The sequence below is a fragment of the Myotis yumanensis genome, unplaced genomic scaffold, assembly GCF_028538775.1.
Source record: "Myotis yumanensis isolate MYYU_CA2020_CCGP unplaced genomic scaffold, mMyoYum1.0.hap1 SCAF_14, whole genome shotgun sequence".
Taxonomy (NCBI): domain Eukaryota; kingdom Metazoa; phylum Chordata; class Mammalia; order Chiroptera; family Vespertilionidae; genus Myotis; species Myotis yumanensis.
In genome coordinates, this window is record NW_027223765.1 from 8,584,998 (window position 1) to 8,603,256 (window position 18,259).

The window sequence follows — 18,259 nt, forward strand, 5'->3', positions numbered from 1 at the left end:
GAGAGAGAGAGAGAGAGAGAGAGAGAGAGAGAGATTTGTTATCAATTTGTTGTTCTACTTATTTAAGGATTCATTGGTCGATTCTTGTATGTGCCCTGATGAGGGATCGAACCTGCAACCGTGGCATATCGGGAAGATGCTCTAACCCAGTGGTTCTCAACCTGTGGGTCGCGACCCCTTTGGCGGTCGAACGACCCTTTCACAGGGGTCGCCTAAGACCATCCTGCATATCAGATATTTACATGACGATTCATAACAGTAGCAACATTACAGTTATGAAGTAGCAACGAAAATAATTTTATGGTTGGGTCACACCATGAGGAACTGTATTTAAAGGGCCAGAAGGTTGAGAACCACTGCTAACCAAATGAGCCACCCCGCTAGGGCCAACTGAAATTCTTGAAGCTCAGTACTGCTATGGAGCTCCAAGTCGTCTCATTTGTTGCCTGCCTGCCTGGATTGCCCCCTCCATTACTTTCTCCTACATTGTGCCTTTTTCCTCCCAAAAAATTTGCTTCATAAAGTTCTTCCAGCTGCAGGTATCTGGATTGTGCTTATGGGGGTGTTAACTTTGTGATAACCATTATGCTTTGTGCTGTATACTTCAACTTAAAAGAAAACAAGCCTTGTTTGAAACTCACTTTCATGAGTCATTACCATACTTGCTCCATCTAATAACCAGTCTCCAGCTCTCAAAGGCTTAAATGTGCTTACCTATATGTGGGTACTTTTAGAGAAAGTTATACCTTTGTCTTCCGATTCTTTGTGTTTTCAGTTTACTAGTGTTTATTCACTTTTCCCTGAAAAACCTTAATTTTGTTGCCTGCCATCTCCTTTGTAGCCCTCCTACATTGAGGTAGAGGAGGAAATGGTGTGCTGGTAAACCAGCTCTCAAAAAATAAACAAAAAAAAATCCTGATTTGGAAATTTGACTATTTCTGTGGTGTAAATACCCTCAATTTCAAACATCTAGCTCACAAAGTTCTTGAATATTTAACACTAGGCTGTCATGAACTGACAAGGGCTGGCTCCAGTCACGTAGCTAAGCAAAATGAGCATGGCTAGTTTTGCACTGTGAACTGCGTTTTCACTAACTCCTCACTCACTCAAACCACCACCAAGTTCTTCCGGCTGCCGGTATCAACAATCACAACATATTTCAGTGGGGAATCAATGATGGGTGAAAATTGTTCCCTGCAGAGCGAAAGCTAAACAAGCCAATTTGCTGAATTACTTAAAACCAAGTATGTATTGCATCACAAACAGATATTTTCCACTTGTCAGAAAATGTAATAGAGCCGAGACACCAATTGCTGTTTGTTTTCCACCACAAGAGCAGACTAAACAGAATGGATATTCAATAAGCTGAATTAAACTGAAGGATGCATCTTCAAAATTGTGAGGCAACATTAATGTCAGAGGGAATTATGGGTATGGACACTTTCTGCTACAGTATAAACCTGCCCCTGCATAGATAATGGATACGCAGATGGGTTTTGCTCTTGGAAGTTCACACACAGAAAGCCACCTTACATTTTCAATGTCAACATTTTGGAGGGTAACACTTTTCCGGATCTATGAGAAAGCCTATTATTTCAGCATGAACTGATCAGAAAAGAACAAAACTATCAGAAGAAAAAGAGAAGTTAAAATAACTGAAATATGGTAGGAAAAATCCTTTTTAAAAGCACTGATCCTAGTGACAATAAAAATCCAGGACTTTTCCATTCTAATCAAATGAAAGGTAGAGAAAAGGGACACCGTTAAAATTCACTTCTCAAAGTAAGACTTCCTGGGGCCTGGGGACAATGTCTGGAAACGGAACACAAGCCTCTCTGGGCCCTTCCCTTCCTCTCCCTCTTCTGCCTCCAACTCCACCGGCGTTTGAGCTTGAAATGGGACAATCACCCCTATGATTTTCTTCTCTAAGTCTGGTTTTCCTAAGGAGTCATAAAAGGTGTTAGGAGGACATCAGCATGGGAGCTGGGACAAGCGTGGGGATGATTGCAGGGTCATGACTACCCGATTTCTTATCCCATGTTGAAGGGGGAGATTTGGTCCTGCTGTACGTATGGACAGTCACCCACACATCTACCTTCCTGGTTAGTGTTGGAACCGCTACAAACTATGGTGACAGCATCATGCAGCTCTCACTCTGTTCCACTGTGATCTCTTTCTCTTACACGCACGCCTGTGCTCATCCTACCACTCGCCTCTCTCCTTTCCCTCCATTCCAGCTTACTCTCCTTTTGCAGTGGTGTGCTGCGAGAGCACACTTTCTCATGAGAGTTTTCCTGGTGTGACTTGACTCCTACAACAGTCGTAGAAAAACCATCAAGTCATAACCTTTCCACCCATCTCCAAACCTAAGCCAAACGTCACGCGGATCATCCAGTAAAAGTGAAAACGAGCGTCAGTTTGAAATCCGCAGGAAGCGGTCTCTAAAACAGAGTTTAATGTTCCCTTGCGATCCACACCTGTGGGAAGGAAGGAGGCGCTGAGCTGCGATGCAGGCTACCAGCCTCAGGTGTAGAGAGCTCTGGAGGAAAAACGGACTCATCAGAATCATTCCAGTTTGGGTGGAAATAGTTGATCCTTAATATCCCTACCTGCATCTGTGACCAGACGTGAGCCTCCCTCTCAAGGGCATGACCTTGGTGAGGGACTGAAGGCTGGAAGCTGTTCCACCGAAACTCTCACAGCAGCTGGGTGATAAGGCCTTCCTTGAAGCGGGAGTTGGGCAGCACATCTCCCCACCCACAACCACAAATCTCCTTACCCTGAAAAATGCCTGTCATTGTCCACACATCATACATTCTTTATAAGAGCACAAGAGGCTACCTCATAACACGTTAAGGACTATTTGTTATTTCAAAAGATGGTGCCCAAGCAAGTAGATATCCGTGGGCAGTAAACAAACACCCTTGACCCAAACCTTTCGCTTCATTCAAATATTAACTCCAAATGGATCACGGAGTTAAATGTAACGTGTAAAACCATAAAATTTAGAAAAAGACAGAGGAGAAAATCTTTGGGATCTCAGGTTAGGCAAAAAGTTCTTAGACAACATCCAAAGTTTAAGTCATTAAAAATCAAAACATGAGATTTCATTACATTAAAATCTTTATTCTTCAAAAGCCATGTGAAGATGAGGAGACAAGCTGTAATATCGGAGGGGATATTTGCAAACCACACATCTGACAAAGAACTGGTGCCTAGAAAATATAAAAAGGTCTCACAACTCAACAGTTAGAAAATGGGCAAAAGACGTGAGCCGACATGGGATCTTTTCAAATTATTCTTACAACTGCATCTGAATCTGCAGGGACCTCAAAATTAGAAGCTACACAAAGTATTTTGAAATAAATCTTGGAACTCAATAAATCAGCTACATACTTTACCATATGAAATAGCAGCATTGTACATAGGTGGGGCAAAGGGTTAGCACTATATGATGCAAGGTTGGTGTAACTATCTATTGCTACAGAACACCCTACCTCAAAATACAGCGGCTTAAAACGATGACCATTTTACTTTCTCACAATTCTGTGGGTCAGGAATTTAAGCTCCCTTGGGCAGATATTTTATCCACCTGGAGGGAAAGGGAGCTGGAGATTTTTAAAGGGCTTCACTCACAACTCTGGTGCTTCAGGGCTCTCCACGTGGCTCCTCTCTCCAGTGGCTAGCAGGACTTGCTCACAGATGGTGGTCTCACAGTAGTTAGATTTCTGCCAGGGCAGCTGACTTTCAAGAGAAACATAAGACTTGGTAAACGCTGAAGCTACAGATCTCTTAAGTTCCAGCATGGGAATTGACCCAGCATCACTTCTGTCCCATTCTACTGGTCAAAACAAATCATAGCTCAGATTGCAGGGGAGGGAAAATACACTCCAACTCTCAGTGTGAGAAGTGGCAAAGAAGTAATGCATCTGACAACATCATAGGGGGCGACTAATTATTTGAAAAAATACTTTTCTTTGGGGGAATTTTTAAACATTACATATCCAATTAAAAACAGAGATTTTGAGCTATTCACGTTTTCTTTTTAATCTTGTCAGTTTGGGCAAGTTATTTCTTTAAATATTTTGACTATTTTATCACAACTGTCAAATTTATTGGCATAAAGCTGTTTGTAATATTGCCTAATTATTATTTTAATGTGGGTAGGATCTGTAATGATATCCCCTTTTCCAAACCTGATATTGTTCCTTTGTGTTTTTCTTTTCTTTCTTTTTTTCCCTTGATCAGTTAGCTAGGAGTTTGTCAATTTTATTAATTTCAAAGAATCAACTTTTGGCTCATATTTCATGGATTTTGATTTTTCTACATATAATGTGCTCTAGAGAGCTTTCCATATTAGTACACACTGATTTACCTCATTTTTCTTCATTGTTGCCACAATATTTTATATTATGGGCATGCCAAAATTTATTTCATCATAGGCATTCTCCTTATTTTCTTTTTTTTTTCTTGCTATTAGAATACTGAAAGTAGCAAACATCCTTTTATACATCTCTTTGTGCACACGAGAAAGGCCAGACTCCCATAAGTTAAATTGCTGGGCTAGTAGAGGGCACATTAATTTTACATGTAACTCCCAAACTGTTTTCCAAATGACTATATCAATTGGCAGTCCCATCAACTGTGTGGAAATGGTCCCCATGGACCCACGTTCTTGCCAATATTTATTACCATGAACCTTTCTCATTGTTGTCATCATGGTTTGAATGTGCATTCCCTTGAGAGAGGAAGGGAGAGATAGAAACATCAATGATAAGAGAGAATCATTGTTCAGCTGCCTCCTGCATGCCTCCTACTGAGCCTGAAACCTGGGCATGTGCCCTGATCAAGAATCAAACCCTGACCTCCTGGTTCATGGGTCGATATTCAACCACTGAGCCACACCAACCTAGCTGTTTTAAATTTTGACATGGTTAAACTAATCTCTCTTTCTTTCTGGCCTGGCATTTGTATCTTGCTGAAGAAGGCCTTTTATGTGGTTCTGAGAGTTCCATAGGCACTCATTGGCTAGTCAGTCTCTTGTCCCCGGAGGGCAGCTCCACCACTGAGTTCTAGAATCCAGCCCCTAGGGGACATGCTGCATGCTCCACCATGGAGCAGCTCTCAACCCCTCAGGCTTTCCTCCAGACTTTAACAAGTGCCCCCCACCTCAACCTCCCACCCCTACCCCCATACATACAACTTGGAACCATAGAATGCCAGAAAGAATGTTGGGAGTTATCTAGTCTTAAACTCTCGTTTTCATAGACGAGGAGGATAAGATCTGCACCTTGCTGTCCAACATGGTAGGCATTAGCTCTGTGTGTTCTAACATTTAATTTAATTAAAATTAAAAATTCAGTTGCACCAGCCATATTTCAAATGCTCCATAGCTACATAACTCATATCCACTACATTTAGAACAGTTCCAGCACTGCAGAAAGTTCTAGTGGGCAAGGCTGCTCTAGAATCTCGCTACCTAAAGGGTGGTCTGCTGACCACCCAATCCCTGGGAGGCGGTTAGAAATGGAGCATCTCAGTGAACAGAGAATCAGGCCCCACCTCAGACCTACAGGGTCTGAATCTGCAATTTCACAAGATACCGATTAGAGTTTGAGAAGCCCTAGTCATGAGACTTCCTCTCCCCCAGCCCAGCCACCCTCCCCGCCTCCCCTATCCCTCGAAAGGTCATACAGCTCATTGGTGTCCTTCTAGGCCTTTCCCTTGACCCAGCTACTGTTTTCCCTTACGTTCCCAGGTTCTTCTTATCTCCCTGCCACACTTGCTCCCTCACTTCGTTTAATTATAGCATTTTATAAGCACTTATAGGGCAGGCAGGCTATTGAAGCCCTCAGAAAATCCTCCATGCCCTTACCCTCATTCTGCCTTGCAAGTGTTTGCTTGGCATGTTTATGATAAAGGTCCAGACCCTGTGGTGGCCGTGGTGTTGTTCAACATTCCCTGGAGAATCTCTGTTGGGAGTGGGGAACAGGGGCTAGAAATTAAAGCCCACCTTGAAGCCAGTGGGGCACCAGTCATCAACTGATGGCATACTTAGTCTTGGTGATATAATGGCAGCATTCAGGTCTCCAGACTCCATAGCCCTGCGGTCGAGTAGGCAAAGTAGACAATGTACTTGCCTTGCAAAGTTTCACCTCTGACTGATTGGAGAATTCTGAGTAGGCACTGGTGATCTTCCAACATAAGTACTGGTCACTCAAGGTAATTGGTTAGTAGGTCACTAAAAGGGTTAGGATACTGATAGCTCTCTCTTTCTTCCCATCCACCCCCTCTCTTTCTCACCGTGCAATAGCCATAGGCATCTATGAGAGCAGGCTCCAGGTCCATAAAGACCTTTGAGAGTGCATGTATGTCAGTCCAACTTTCTGAAAGCACTGGAAGAATTGCCACCACATCTTTGGATTTTGTTAAATGAACTCAATACCACTGGGCTGAGACTGTACTCCAGGCAGTAGAGTCCCCAATAACCAGCCTGGCCAATATAGAAGGAGGTGCCCCTAATATAGATATGGTCTGAGAGGTGGAGATTGTAGAGGGTCATTTTCTGCAGAGACACTACAAATCTATCTCTAGCAATACCATGACTTCCTGAAAAAGTGTTTTGTATGTCTCAGTCTTCCCTAAAATACTTATAAATTGGTTCAAACACCACAAAATATGTATTGCTATGACTATGCTCAAGGGATTATGAGTGGGGTGTTGTTGTTTTTTTCTCTAAATCACAGAAAACGCCAAACCTACCCTCAAGGAACTTCCAGTGTAGTTGGGAGGATATTCACTAATGTTCATTAAAAAGTCGTAACCACCATACAAGGCTGAGAATCTGAGGTGGATAGAGACAGCCTGAGTTACAGGGACCCAGGAGAGAAAGAGTGTAATGAGGGAGGAGGCTTAGGGAAGAAGAGCAATGAACCGCATTAAAAAGAAAAGGTATTACATTAGCGTAGGCTCTGCAAAGGCACGATCTCTATTTCAGTGCTTTCTCAGCGCCTAGAACAGTGAGCAAGCACATAGTAGGTACACAGTAAATACGATAGACGAATGGTAAGGAGTGGTAAAGTACAAAAGCAGGCAGTGTCTGATGGCTCAAAGACTTGAAAAAAGGTCAAGGAATGTTGACATTTACTTTAGTGATTCCCACTCAAGGACTCTAAGTGTCGAAATACTCTGCACACCCCTCCATGTACACAGAGTGCCGGTGGAAGCTGCTGGTTTTGACCACTGCTGTAATGGCAGCGTCTAGCGCAGTGGATATAGCTGGGTCCTGAGAGTCTCCCTGTCCCCTTGGCTATCCAACTGTGGGGAAGGGCTGGTGGAAGGCCACACCTCACTTCCATTCGTCACTAAACATCGATCGGTTACTATCTTGGCTCTTCCAAGGTACGAGCAGGTACCTGCCGGGTGCCCAGTACCTGACAGTCCGTGCAGCGCATGATGCACTGATACAGTCGTTCCCGAGATGAGTTGCTACATAATTGCCGGGCGAGTCTCACCAGATCCGCCAGGTTGACTGCCGGGCCAGGACCCACGCAAGAGCCGGTAGAACGCGATGACGCATGCGTTGCAGGTGTTTGGCCCGGGGCTGGGGGGCGAGGACTGGCATGCGCCTGCGCGCGGCCGTGCCGCCGGGTCGGGCGAGTGGGCGGGCTACGCATGCGTGCGCAGCGCGGCCTTAAGGGCGGCGGCGGCCTGAGCGGCCCAGTCGGCCCGTCAGCCGGCTTAGGAGGCAGAGCTCGGCGCTTGCGCAGCGGCGCCAGCGGCAATGGCGGCGGAGGACGAGGACATTGGCGAAAGGTGAGCGCGGCCGGGACTGGTGGGGCTCGGGCGCGTGCCTTCCACGCGGGCCAGGGCCGAGTCCGGCCGGGCGGCGCCGAGGACTCGCCCGGCCGCTTCCTCGCGCCGCCGGGCCGGCCCGCTCGGCCCCGGGCGGATGCCGGTCGGTGTCGGGGAGCGGGAGGCGACTGAGTCCGACCCCGGCAGCGCCCAGAGGCCGCTTGACCCCGCGGAGGGGCCGCCGCGTTGTTGTGTCAGCGTCTCCGCGGGGCGGCGGCGACAGTGGCCAGACACCCAGACCCGGGCTCGTCGGCGGCGGAGGCTCTCCTTCGGCTCCGCGGCGGCCTCGGACCCTGGCCCTGTCCGGTCGGCCGGCCGGCGGGGACCAGCCGTCCCTGCACCTGACCCCAGTCACAGGAAACGGCCGAGCCACCTTCCGGGTCCAGGTGCGCGCCGGACTCCGTCCAGCCTGGGGCCGGAACCCAAGTGCCGTCCGGGCCGAGCGCCTCCAAAGCCTGGAGGAAGGGGCGGTGCTGCCTTGGGGCGCTCGGGGATGGAGAGCCCCGGTTCACCCCAAAGCCGGGCACGGAAGGGGGTTGGCCAGGCAGGAAGCAGCCCGTGGTGAGGGAATGGGGGTTAGAGGAGTGGGTCTCTGGCTTTGGGTTTCAGAAAATGTTAAACTTACGATTACTCTTTAGAAAGTTAACCCGATATGGTTGGCAAGTTAAGAATCAATCTTTCAAATGGAGATGTCCCTTTGCTTCCAAGTGTCCCGATTTACTGGAAAACGGTGTGTGTCGGTCTCAAGTGACACATATTTAGAAAACTGTATGAAAGTTGGAAGACAGATGTCTACTGTGAAGCTTTTTGATATATATATTAGGTTTAAGTTATTCCTTTCCACCCGTAACTAACTCTATGCACCTGTCAGCAGACTGATACATAGTAGTTAATAAGTGGGAAAATTCAGTCGCTTTGAACATTAGGTCCTTATTTCTCAAGGCTGGTAATTTAGATGGGAGAGTAATAAACTTCTGTGCCCCCCTCCGTATGTTTACCATTTTGATACCAATTCTCCTTCAGGTGTCTGGATAAATTTGCGTATGAGACCATCTAAATGGTAGAAGATAATGTGGAGTCCCATGAAGACAGGAGTATTTGGGACTATGTGGTGTGGGTGGGGCAGGGTTGGAGGTAATTCTAAAATATTAAAAACTGGGTTATTCCCTTGAATTTTGATTATATGATAAATGAGTTTGTTGGGGGGGGGGGGAGGTTGGTTTGTTTTGAGCTTCCTTGTTCAGGTGAGATGCTGAATATCTCGGGAACAGGAGTTGCTTGTCTCCGTATAGTTTGTCACAATGTTTTTGGCTCTTTTGAGGCCGCTTGAAAGTGGACTCTTTTGTCTCCCTGTTGTTGTGGAGCTTGGGATACGACTGTGAAAGGAGTGTGTGGCTTTGGGTGATGGCTGGAAGTCACAGGAAACAGATTATAAAAAATCCTTAGCAGCTGACTAGCCAGGGTGCCACAACAGAGGTCGGTCTCCTTGGTACTCTTGGCAATACAGTCGAGCCATGGCCAGTGTCCAAACTAGAATGGCCTTCTGAACTGTACCAAGCAGGAGAGCAGGTACCCGCTCCTGCTGGGTGTTTCCTAAATGTGCTCATATTAAACCTACGGTTGACCCTGTGTGTTAGGTATTGCTGTTCCCATTTTTCAATTAGACCTGCAACTGGGAGGCTACTAGCTCCCCGGGACTAATAAGTAGTAGGGCTGAATTTGGAGCCCCTAAGTGTCTGGATTTAGTCTAAGGAGCTTTCCCCCTATCTCTGCTGCCTCTCACTGGGATGGCAACTCATTTGGGATGTTTTGTTCTTATTTATCTGACTTACTCAACTGCCACTTTCTTATTTATTCCTTGCATTGACACAGAGCTCTGTGGAAAAAAAAAATTTTGGGGGGCCGGGGGGGTGTGGTATTAATCTACAGTAGAACTAATCCAACAGCCAAGTAGATTGTGGAAAAACAGAAGTCTTGAATCAAGTTTCCTATCCTTAAGACATTTCAGGTTTAGGTGGAAAGATGACACTAACAAAGGAAACAATTATAAAAAGTCTTAGGAAGGTTTTTTTAAGCATATGATTCTTGTTTTTTCCTTTGTGACTCTCTTAGTAAAGACAGGCATGCCTGGGAGCCATTGGCTTTCAACATCTGACCCTTTTCAGTTGCAATACAGTTGAGAAAGCTAAATGTAACAAGAGTAGGGTAGACTTCTGTGAATTGCAGCAAGGTTGTCCCCGAGAATGAGTAAGTATCAGTTGAGTTCAGAGGGAAGCTGTCACAGAATTGCTCAGTTGCAGAGTAGACTATAAAAAAGGTGGTATGCTGTAGTTGGCTCATACTGGCAGCCATTGCTAAGCTCTCAGGAATTTTGACTCCCGTTGGCAGCTCCACATCAGCTATAATGGTAGTATTTACACCATGGGAGTCATCAGATGCTAGAAATAAGGGGTTCTTAACTCTCCTTCCCCTCCAGTGGATTTACCAGTCTCTTACAGGATTTGCCTTAGACTTTGAGTATAGTTCTTGGAGATAGGAGAATGGATTTCTATCTTTTAAAAGACTGTTAAAATCAGTGACTCCTCTTTGTTGCCATCTTCCAAACCTTTGCCATCTGATTTTTTAAAAAATCATAGAACTCTTCAATGTCACATCCCAGTGTGACATTTTTCTCTGTCCTTATGTTTCTTGGGTCCTTTTCAGTGTTTGACATCTAAAGATGGCTACCCCTTTTTGAAATTCTTGTCAGACATTCTAGCTCTTATGACATTTTGCTTCTTGTCTTCAGACCAATGTCACTTTTATTAAGTTCTCTTCTTTTTTCCCATTCTTTAAACCTAGTCATTCTCCAAGATTCTATCTTCATCTTCATTTTCTGTCTTGTTTACTCACACTCCTTGATATATCTCCTCGTCTGTGGAGAAAATTGAAATCTCATCCTTATTATGGAGCCCTCTTCAATAGTCTAGTGACATGTCTAATTGTGTGCCAAATTTTGCACCTGGCTCCTCAAATGTAATATGTCCAGACCAGGATCTTATTTGCACCTTTCTTTCCCTGAACTAAACAATACAAAATGCTCAGTTTTCCCCTTTGACTTCGCTACTTTTATTAGGACACTTTTATTAGGGTTCTTCTGGTCATCCAGATTCAGAAGTATGGCCTGATCTTTTAAGTCTGAATTTATGGCCTTGAATACCAAGTCTGTTACCAAATCCAGTAGGTTCTAAGCACAACATCACCTTTTCATTCCCACTGTCACCTGGGAGCCACCTGGTTCACACCTTCCTTATTCCCTTTTCTGGATTATTGCAGGATTATTCTGTTCCTACGCTCTCGACATCGCTTATTTCATTACTTTTATATCTCCAAGAAGCACAGTCTCATTGGTAGCGCAGGTTCACACAGTGGCTTTATTACATATCCTCACCCTGACTTCAGAGCCCTTTGCTGGCAGTGTGGCTCCTGTCTGTCTTTGGAGTCATATTTCCTCTCCATGGGCTGGGCTCTAGCCAAGCTGTGTCTTTCATTGTTTCCTAAACATGTTCCTTGCTCCATTTCCCCATGGCTTAGTTCACACTACTGTTTCTGACCCAAAACAGATTGTGATCTCCCTTCTTTGAAAATCCTTGGTATTTTCCTAAACTTTTCTTTATGGCACTTAAACCATCTTTTGTAGTATAGTTATGTGTATGTTTATTTGTATGTAACTATACTATATACTTACCTGGCAGGAGAGATACAGTGATCATGTAGTATAGTTATTTGTATATATTTTTTTGTCATCTCATTGAGAACAAAGCTTTTGCTTTACTTGGATGTATGGTAGGAGCCTTAAGGGGCCTTATAAATAGTAAAGTTCAATACATTTTTATTGAGTTAAATAAATTTATGCTGGCACAAACATTAAGATAAAAAAACCTAATAGTTGATTACATATTTTGCAGCTGTGGGACTTAAATTTTTTCATCCTAAGGTATTCAAAGGACATCAAAAGATATATTCTTAAGAATTTAGAGTTTGAATTTGAGTAGGACAACAATTAGGATTATGAACTTAGATTATATTGGGGAGATTGGGAATATGATTCTATTTCTTCACCTTGGATGAGCCAACCCAGACTTCACTGTTTTTTCTGTTCTCCAAAATGCCAATCACAGACCAGCAAATACAGATTTCAGTTCTATGACAAAGTTAATAAAATATTCCGGGAATGGTCCATTTAAGGAAAGCAACACTGGATAATACATTTCAGAATTATACACATATCTGAACCAGTCCTTAAAGATTTGACTTATATTATTTACTAGAGGCCCGATGCATGAAATTCGTGCAAAGCCCTCTGCTATGGCCCCCGCCCCCTGCGGCTTTGTCCGGAAGTAATGAGGTTCGGAAGGACGTCTGGTCTAATTAGCATATTACCCTTTTATTATTATAGATAGAAGATAATAGTTCAGAAACATCATATTCTTAGGTTTTTAGTCTAGCCTTCTGGTTCTATAATTGCCCATTCCTGATTGAGAATCATAAAAAATTGTGTGGAAAGATGATTTTATTAAAAAATATTATTCAAGTTGAGGCCTGGGATTTTTAATTTTCTTTATCTAGTTCTCGGGTGGGGAACCTTTTTTTGCCAAAGGCCAGTTGGATATTTATAACATTCACAGGCCATATGAAATTATCATCTTAAAAATTAGCCTGCTATATTTGGTCAAACACTTCATTAACTCACCCCTAATGCCTTGGCAGGGCCAGACCAAATGATTTTGTGGGCCTCATACGGCCAGATGTTCCCCATCCCTGATCTAGCGAATCAACTTATTTTATTTATTAAGATGTATTTTTTATTGATTTTAGAGATGAAGGGAAAGGGAGAGAGATACAGAAACATCAGTGATGAGAGAGAATCATTGATCGGCTGCCTCCTGCGGCTGCCTCCTACACGGCCCCCACTGGAAATATAGCCCACAACTCAGGCATGTGCCCTGACGGGAATCGAACCGTGACCTCCTGGTTCATAGGTCCACGCTCAACCACTGAGCCACGCAGGTTGGGCTAGTGGATAAACTTATTTCAGAACTAATGTGCAATGTCACTTGAATTTGTTAAGCAATTTAAATTACAGTGTAAATCTAAATTGCACATGTAGCTTTCTTTAAGTATGTTTGATGCGTGTCTGACTCCAGGATGCTTTGCTTACTGTGTGAGGGAAGGTAGGAAACAATTGGGGGAAAGTACCAGCACAGGGCTGTCTCTAAAACACGGATTCTCCAACTCTGGGTCTTTAAATAAAAATTACAGGTTAGAAAGGAAAAAGGAAGTTAAAAGAATGTTAATGTGCTACACTATATTAGAGGGCCTGGGTTGTCATTGATCTAAAGGTTAGTGATAAGTCATTTAAGTATTATTTACTTTTTAAAATTGGCATGTTAATCCCTTAAATTATGGGCATATGAGACTTTCTTCTCCAAGAATGGAATTTAGAAAGTCAGTTCTCAGGAAAGAAGGCTTTTATTTGTCCAAGTGTTATGATGTCCAATTTGGAAGTTTTCAATCATTTATTGGTTGAGGAATTATTTCAGAGGAATATGTACATATGAACCTCTAATTGGAATATTTATAACAAAAATCAAAGCTTCATAGTTGCTCTAAATGAGATAGAATACTGTGCTTAGAATAGCTTATAGAGAGCAATAATAAACCGAATTTTTTCTCTTAACAGTACCAGCATAGGGATAGAGGCCATTTATAAAATTGTAATAAAATGAAATCCTCTTTACTTATAACCTAATTAGAAATGTTATTTAAGTGGCCAAGAGTGTGTGGAAATTGGCCAGATTTTTGTACATTTTCTTCAGAATACTTTGAAACCTCTTTCACTGTTTCACAATATTTATGGATTGTGCAATTCAGGTTTAGTAATACTATAGATAGTCCAATGTCTTAGAGAACACAACAGGGATTACCAGGAAACTTAAGTGTTGATTGGATAGGACTTAAGTACAACATTAATGTTATATATTTTTTATTTTAAATATATATATTTTTATTAATTTCAGAGAGGAAGGGGAAGGGAGGGAGGGAGGAAGGAAGAGAAAGAGAGAGAGAGAGAGAGAGAGAGAAATATCAATGATGAGAGCAAATCATTGATCGGCTGCCTCCTACACACCCCACACTGGGGATCAAGCCCATAACCTGGGCATGTGCCCTGACCAGAAATCGAACCATGATTTCCTGGTTCATAGGTCAACGCTCAACCACTGAACAACGCTGGCTGTAAGCCATCTTTGTCTTCTTTGGAAAAAAGTCTATTCAAATCTTTTGCCCATTTTGTAATCTGAGTTTTTTGTTGTTGTTATTGAGTTGTATCAGTTTTTTATTTATTTTAGATATTTACCCTTTATCAGATATATGGTCTACAAATGTCCTCCCTGTGAACAGCTTTTCTTTATGTTGTGATTGACACTTGGGTCACTTCTGAAATTAGAGCCTCAGCAATAGATGATGGTGTTTCTTGATTATCTGCTTAAATAAAATCGGGAAGTTGAATTTTGCTTTTCTATTTATTTTCCTAAGCTATGAAGAGACTAACATGCAATGTCACTTGAATTTGTTAAGCAATTTAAATTACAATGTAAATCTAAATTGCATATATGAAGACATCTTGGTGTGTTGTTCACTCTTGTATAGGTGAGCCACATGAATTTAATTTTTACTTTTGATTTTTCGACCTCAGAAGAATATTTGGATATCTGACAAGCTTCAGTCTTGTATCCTTAGTTCTAGTCCTCCTAGACTAGAAACGCAGAACAACACTGAATGACATAGATCTTGTGGCAGGGGCAGAGACCCTTTGAAGATGAGATTAATTTACCCTTCAGACAGGAGATGAGGTTGAATGGGTGTTTTAGAGCAATAGAGGTAGCAAGCTAAAGTGTGGGAACTTGTGAACAAAGATTGATCAGCTGAAGGATGGAAAATATAGACCCCCTGCTTTTCACCCTATAGAGATGTGTAAAACCCCCACCTTAAAAAAATTATCTGTTTTGATGAAAAGGTTGTTGTGAAAACAAGAGGAGTGTTAGTGGCTCACTCTGTGGTTGAAAAACCCTAAATTTTAATGTAATGCGCTAGGCTTGCAAATGTAAAAATATTACTTTGCCTTTTGGACAAGACATCCCGTCCTGATTTAGGTTTTATGATGAGAGGTAGACATAATGCCTGTATTACTATTTTAAACTCTAGAGCCTTGTACATTGTGGTATTCAAAGAATGTAATTCTTTTTTTAAGATTGAAAAAAAGATTGAATTTGTGTTACTCCCCCCTCTCCCCCCCAGCATGTCTATGATGTCAGTTGGAATAATAGTAATTATAGTTCACTTCACTTTAATTTTCTTTGTTCTTGTTTTGTATTGACCTCTGATTCTCTCTGACAAAGAATTATGTATGATTTGAGGGATATTTTAAAAAATTGATGAGACTAAGTTGTAACTAACTTCTTCTTGTTACTAGCTCATATTTTTGTGACCACACATGGAACTTTGTGACTATTCCTGGATAAGAACAAAAGAGCTTCAGCTTAGTAATGGCTTACTTTAAAATTTTTAAGCTCTAAAGATCATGAGATTCTTTTAACTGCTTATTAACTGCTTTTATCCAACAGTTGAAAAATTGTTGAATAAATTGACAAGTTCATTGCTGATTTGTAAATAGGTTTATATGTTTACAAATAGGCTAATATTAATGTTTACATTAGTTCATACATTGATAATAAGTTATATGGAACATTTGTGGGAGATGCTTAGAGGTCTTATGCTGTTAATACAGAAGGTTTAGGTTTAACACTAGCAGCAGAGAACATTGGAGTAGAGCCTCATTATAACACAGGCTATAATGTATCTTCTCTGCAGGCCTAAGGAATGTGACTTTATCCTACAGGTAATGAGAACTCATATAGTTTAAAGAAGGTAGTCACCTGAATAAAAAAGGGACTTTGAACTCAAATCTCTACTTGTGTCATTTAACTTACTAGCTGTATACTCTTGGACCTGCCTGGCATTTAACATTTCTGAACCTCAGTTTTTACATCTAAGAAATAGGGATAACTTGGAATGAGAGTAACCTGGATTGTGAGTGACTTAATCATTCAGCAAACAGGTACTGAGTGCCTGTTATACATAATGCCCAGAGGAATTCTACCGAGAAGGGAAATGTAGAAGGATGGGCCTACAAAGCTTAGAAAAAGCTGGATGCTGGGTCAACCCATCCAAAACTTAGCACATTTCTCTGCTCACACCTATTCTTATTCATGTGTTCTCTGACGTCATTAGTGGCACCTAAGACAAATCTCGGAAGCCTCTATTATACCTTTATATCCAACCAGTTATCAAATCCAGCCATTTTACTCCTTTTGGTGTAAAATTTTATTATAATGAATTGCTTAAATATTAAGTGTTCATGAGTTGAATTTTGACATACACATACATCTGTCAAGATCAAGAACTTCTTATCATCTCAGAAAATTCTCTTATTACTCAAGTGATCCTCTTGTAATTCATTGCAATCAGTTCATTTCAGATGAAGCAATAACTTTTTTCATTCCTATCATCAATGTATATTAATGATGCGTGTCTGACTGATTCCTTAATTCTTAATTAAGGAATATAAATTAAGAATACAGTTGTGAGCACAAAGTCCTTACCTTCAAGGAAATTACAGTTGGGTAAGGATACTAATCTATATTTATAAAAGCCTAAGCGACTGTCCACGGCTGTCTGACCGGTAGCTATGACGTGCAATGACCACAAGGGGGCAGATGCTCAACACAGGAGCTGCCGAGCTGCAGTGACTTGGTAGCTGTGGTTCTCAGGTAATGCACCCGGAACCAAAGAAGAGGAAGCCCGATTCCAGGGTGTGTCACCTGAGAACTGCTCTCTTGCAATCCGGGACCCCTTGGGGGATATCAGAGAGCCGGTTTCAGCCCAATCCCCACAGGCCAGGCCTAGGAACCCCACTGGTGCATGAATCCGTGCACCGGACCTCTAGTGAATAAATAAGAACTTTATAACACAACTTGGGAAGTAAGAAAATAAAGTTTGAGTACAGGGTGCCATCCTGCCACCTTGATCTAATCCTGTTGGGGAAATGAAATCTAATCTGAGGTTGGTGATAAGTGTAATGAATCATGAAAGGAAGGGGAGATGCATATTCCAAGGATGTTCAGAACCAAGAAGCAAGAGAACAGGGAATATTGTATGACTAGAGAATAGAGAATAAGAATGACAAAAATGATACTAGGGTGTCAGGTAAAGGGCTGGAGAAAGACTTGAGTTTCCCATTGTAGGTCACTTAGGAGTAGCCTTAGCTTTCAGACAAGGAATGATGCAAAATGACAATTCTTTGAACTCCTTCTAAACCTTAGCTAACATTCTTATTTTAGGAATTACTACCTAATTAATGGAACATAATTTTAGTGAATTATTGTTATTATTGGCATCAGCATTATGCTAACTACCGCTTATTGAATGTTTCTACATATTTTATCCTGGGACACTCTTCATGTTTTTATTTGTGGTCGTGTTCCCCAAAAAGAAAGGTTTCCAAAGGTATGGCCATGTTCTAATCCTTGGAACCTGTGAATGGTACTATATGTGACAAAGACTTTGCAGACTTTTAACTCAACTGATTGAGTTAAAAATCATGAGATGATTCTGGATTATCTGAGCGGGCCCTAAATGGATTCACTAGTGTTCTTTCAAGTAATAGGCAGAGAAGATTATAAGCAGGCAGAAGAGGAGACACACAAAAGAGATGGCAATGTGGTGATGAACTGGAGTGACCCTGCCACAGGGTAGGGATGCCAGCAGCCACCAGAACTCTGAAGAGGCAAGGAATGAATTTTCCCCTAGAGCAGTGATTCTCAACCTTCCTAATGCCGCGACCCTTTAATACAGTTCCTCATGTTGTGGTGACCCCCAACCATAAAATTATTTTCGTTGCTACATAACTGTAATGTTGCTACTGTTATGAATCGTAATGTAAATATCTGACATGCAGGATGTATTTAGGCGACCCCTGTGAAAGGATCATTCGACCCCCAAAGGGGTCGCGACCCACATGTTGAGAACCGCTGCCCTAGAGCATCTATTGGGAACATGGCTCTGCTGACCCCTTAATTTTAGCCTAATGATCCTGGTCTCCGGAACTATAGAAAACATTTCTGTTTAAGCCACCAAGTTTGTGGTGATTTGTTACAGCAGCCATTAGAAACAGCCAATGCATTCGTTAGAGCACATTATGCACTTCCTATGTGCATGGACTCAGATGTTTTTTCCTTCCCTGGAAGTGCTTGGACTACCACTCCACCTTTGTTTGAAACACGCTCATTCATCTGTGGTGATCTAG

General features: G+C 42.3%; 1 protein-coding gene and 1 long non-coding RNA gene across 2 annotated transcripts in view; one reads left to right on the top strand and one right to left on the bottom strand.

The window, feature by feature from the left end:
• Positions 1 to 3,123: 3,123 nt before the first annotated feature.
• Positions 3,124 to 7,567, bottom strand: LOC138992338 (uncharacterized). The gene is made up of 3 exons (XR_011468094.1): positions 7,434 to 7,567; positions 3,637 to 3,744; positions 3,124 to 3,215 (listed from the first exon to the last, which is right to left on the bottom strand). It is a non-coding gene; the product is annotated as an uncharacterized lncRNA (long non-coding RNA).
• Positions 7,568 to 7,723: 156 nt separating this feature from the next.
• ABHD5 (abhydrolase domain containing 5, lysophosphatidic acid acyltransferase) overlaps positions 7,724 to 18,259 on the top strand; it is a 28,564-nt gene continuing 18,028 nt past the window's right edge. The window contains exon 1 of the mRNA XM_070391625.1: positions 7,724 to 7,815. Coding sequence (XP_070247726.1) covers positions 7,784 to 7,815 — 32 coding nt within the window. The 5' untranslated portion in view covers positions 7,724 to 7,783. The remainder of the gene's footprint in view (positions 7,816 to 18,259) is intronic.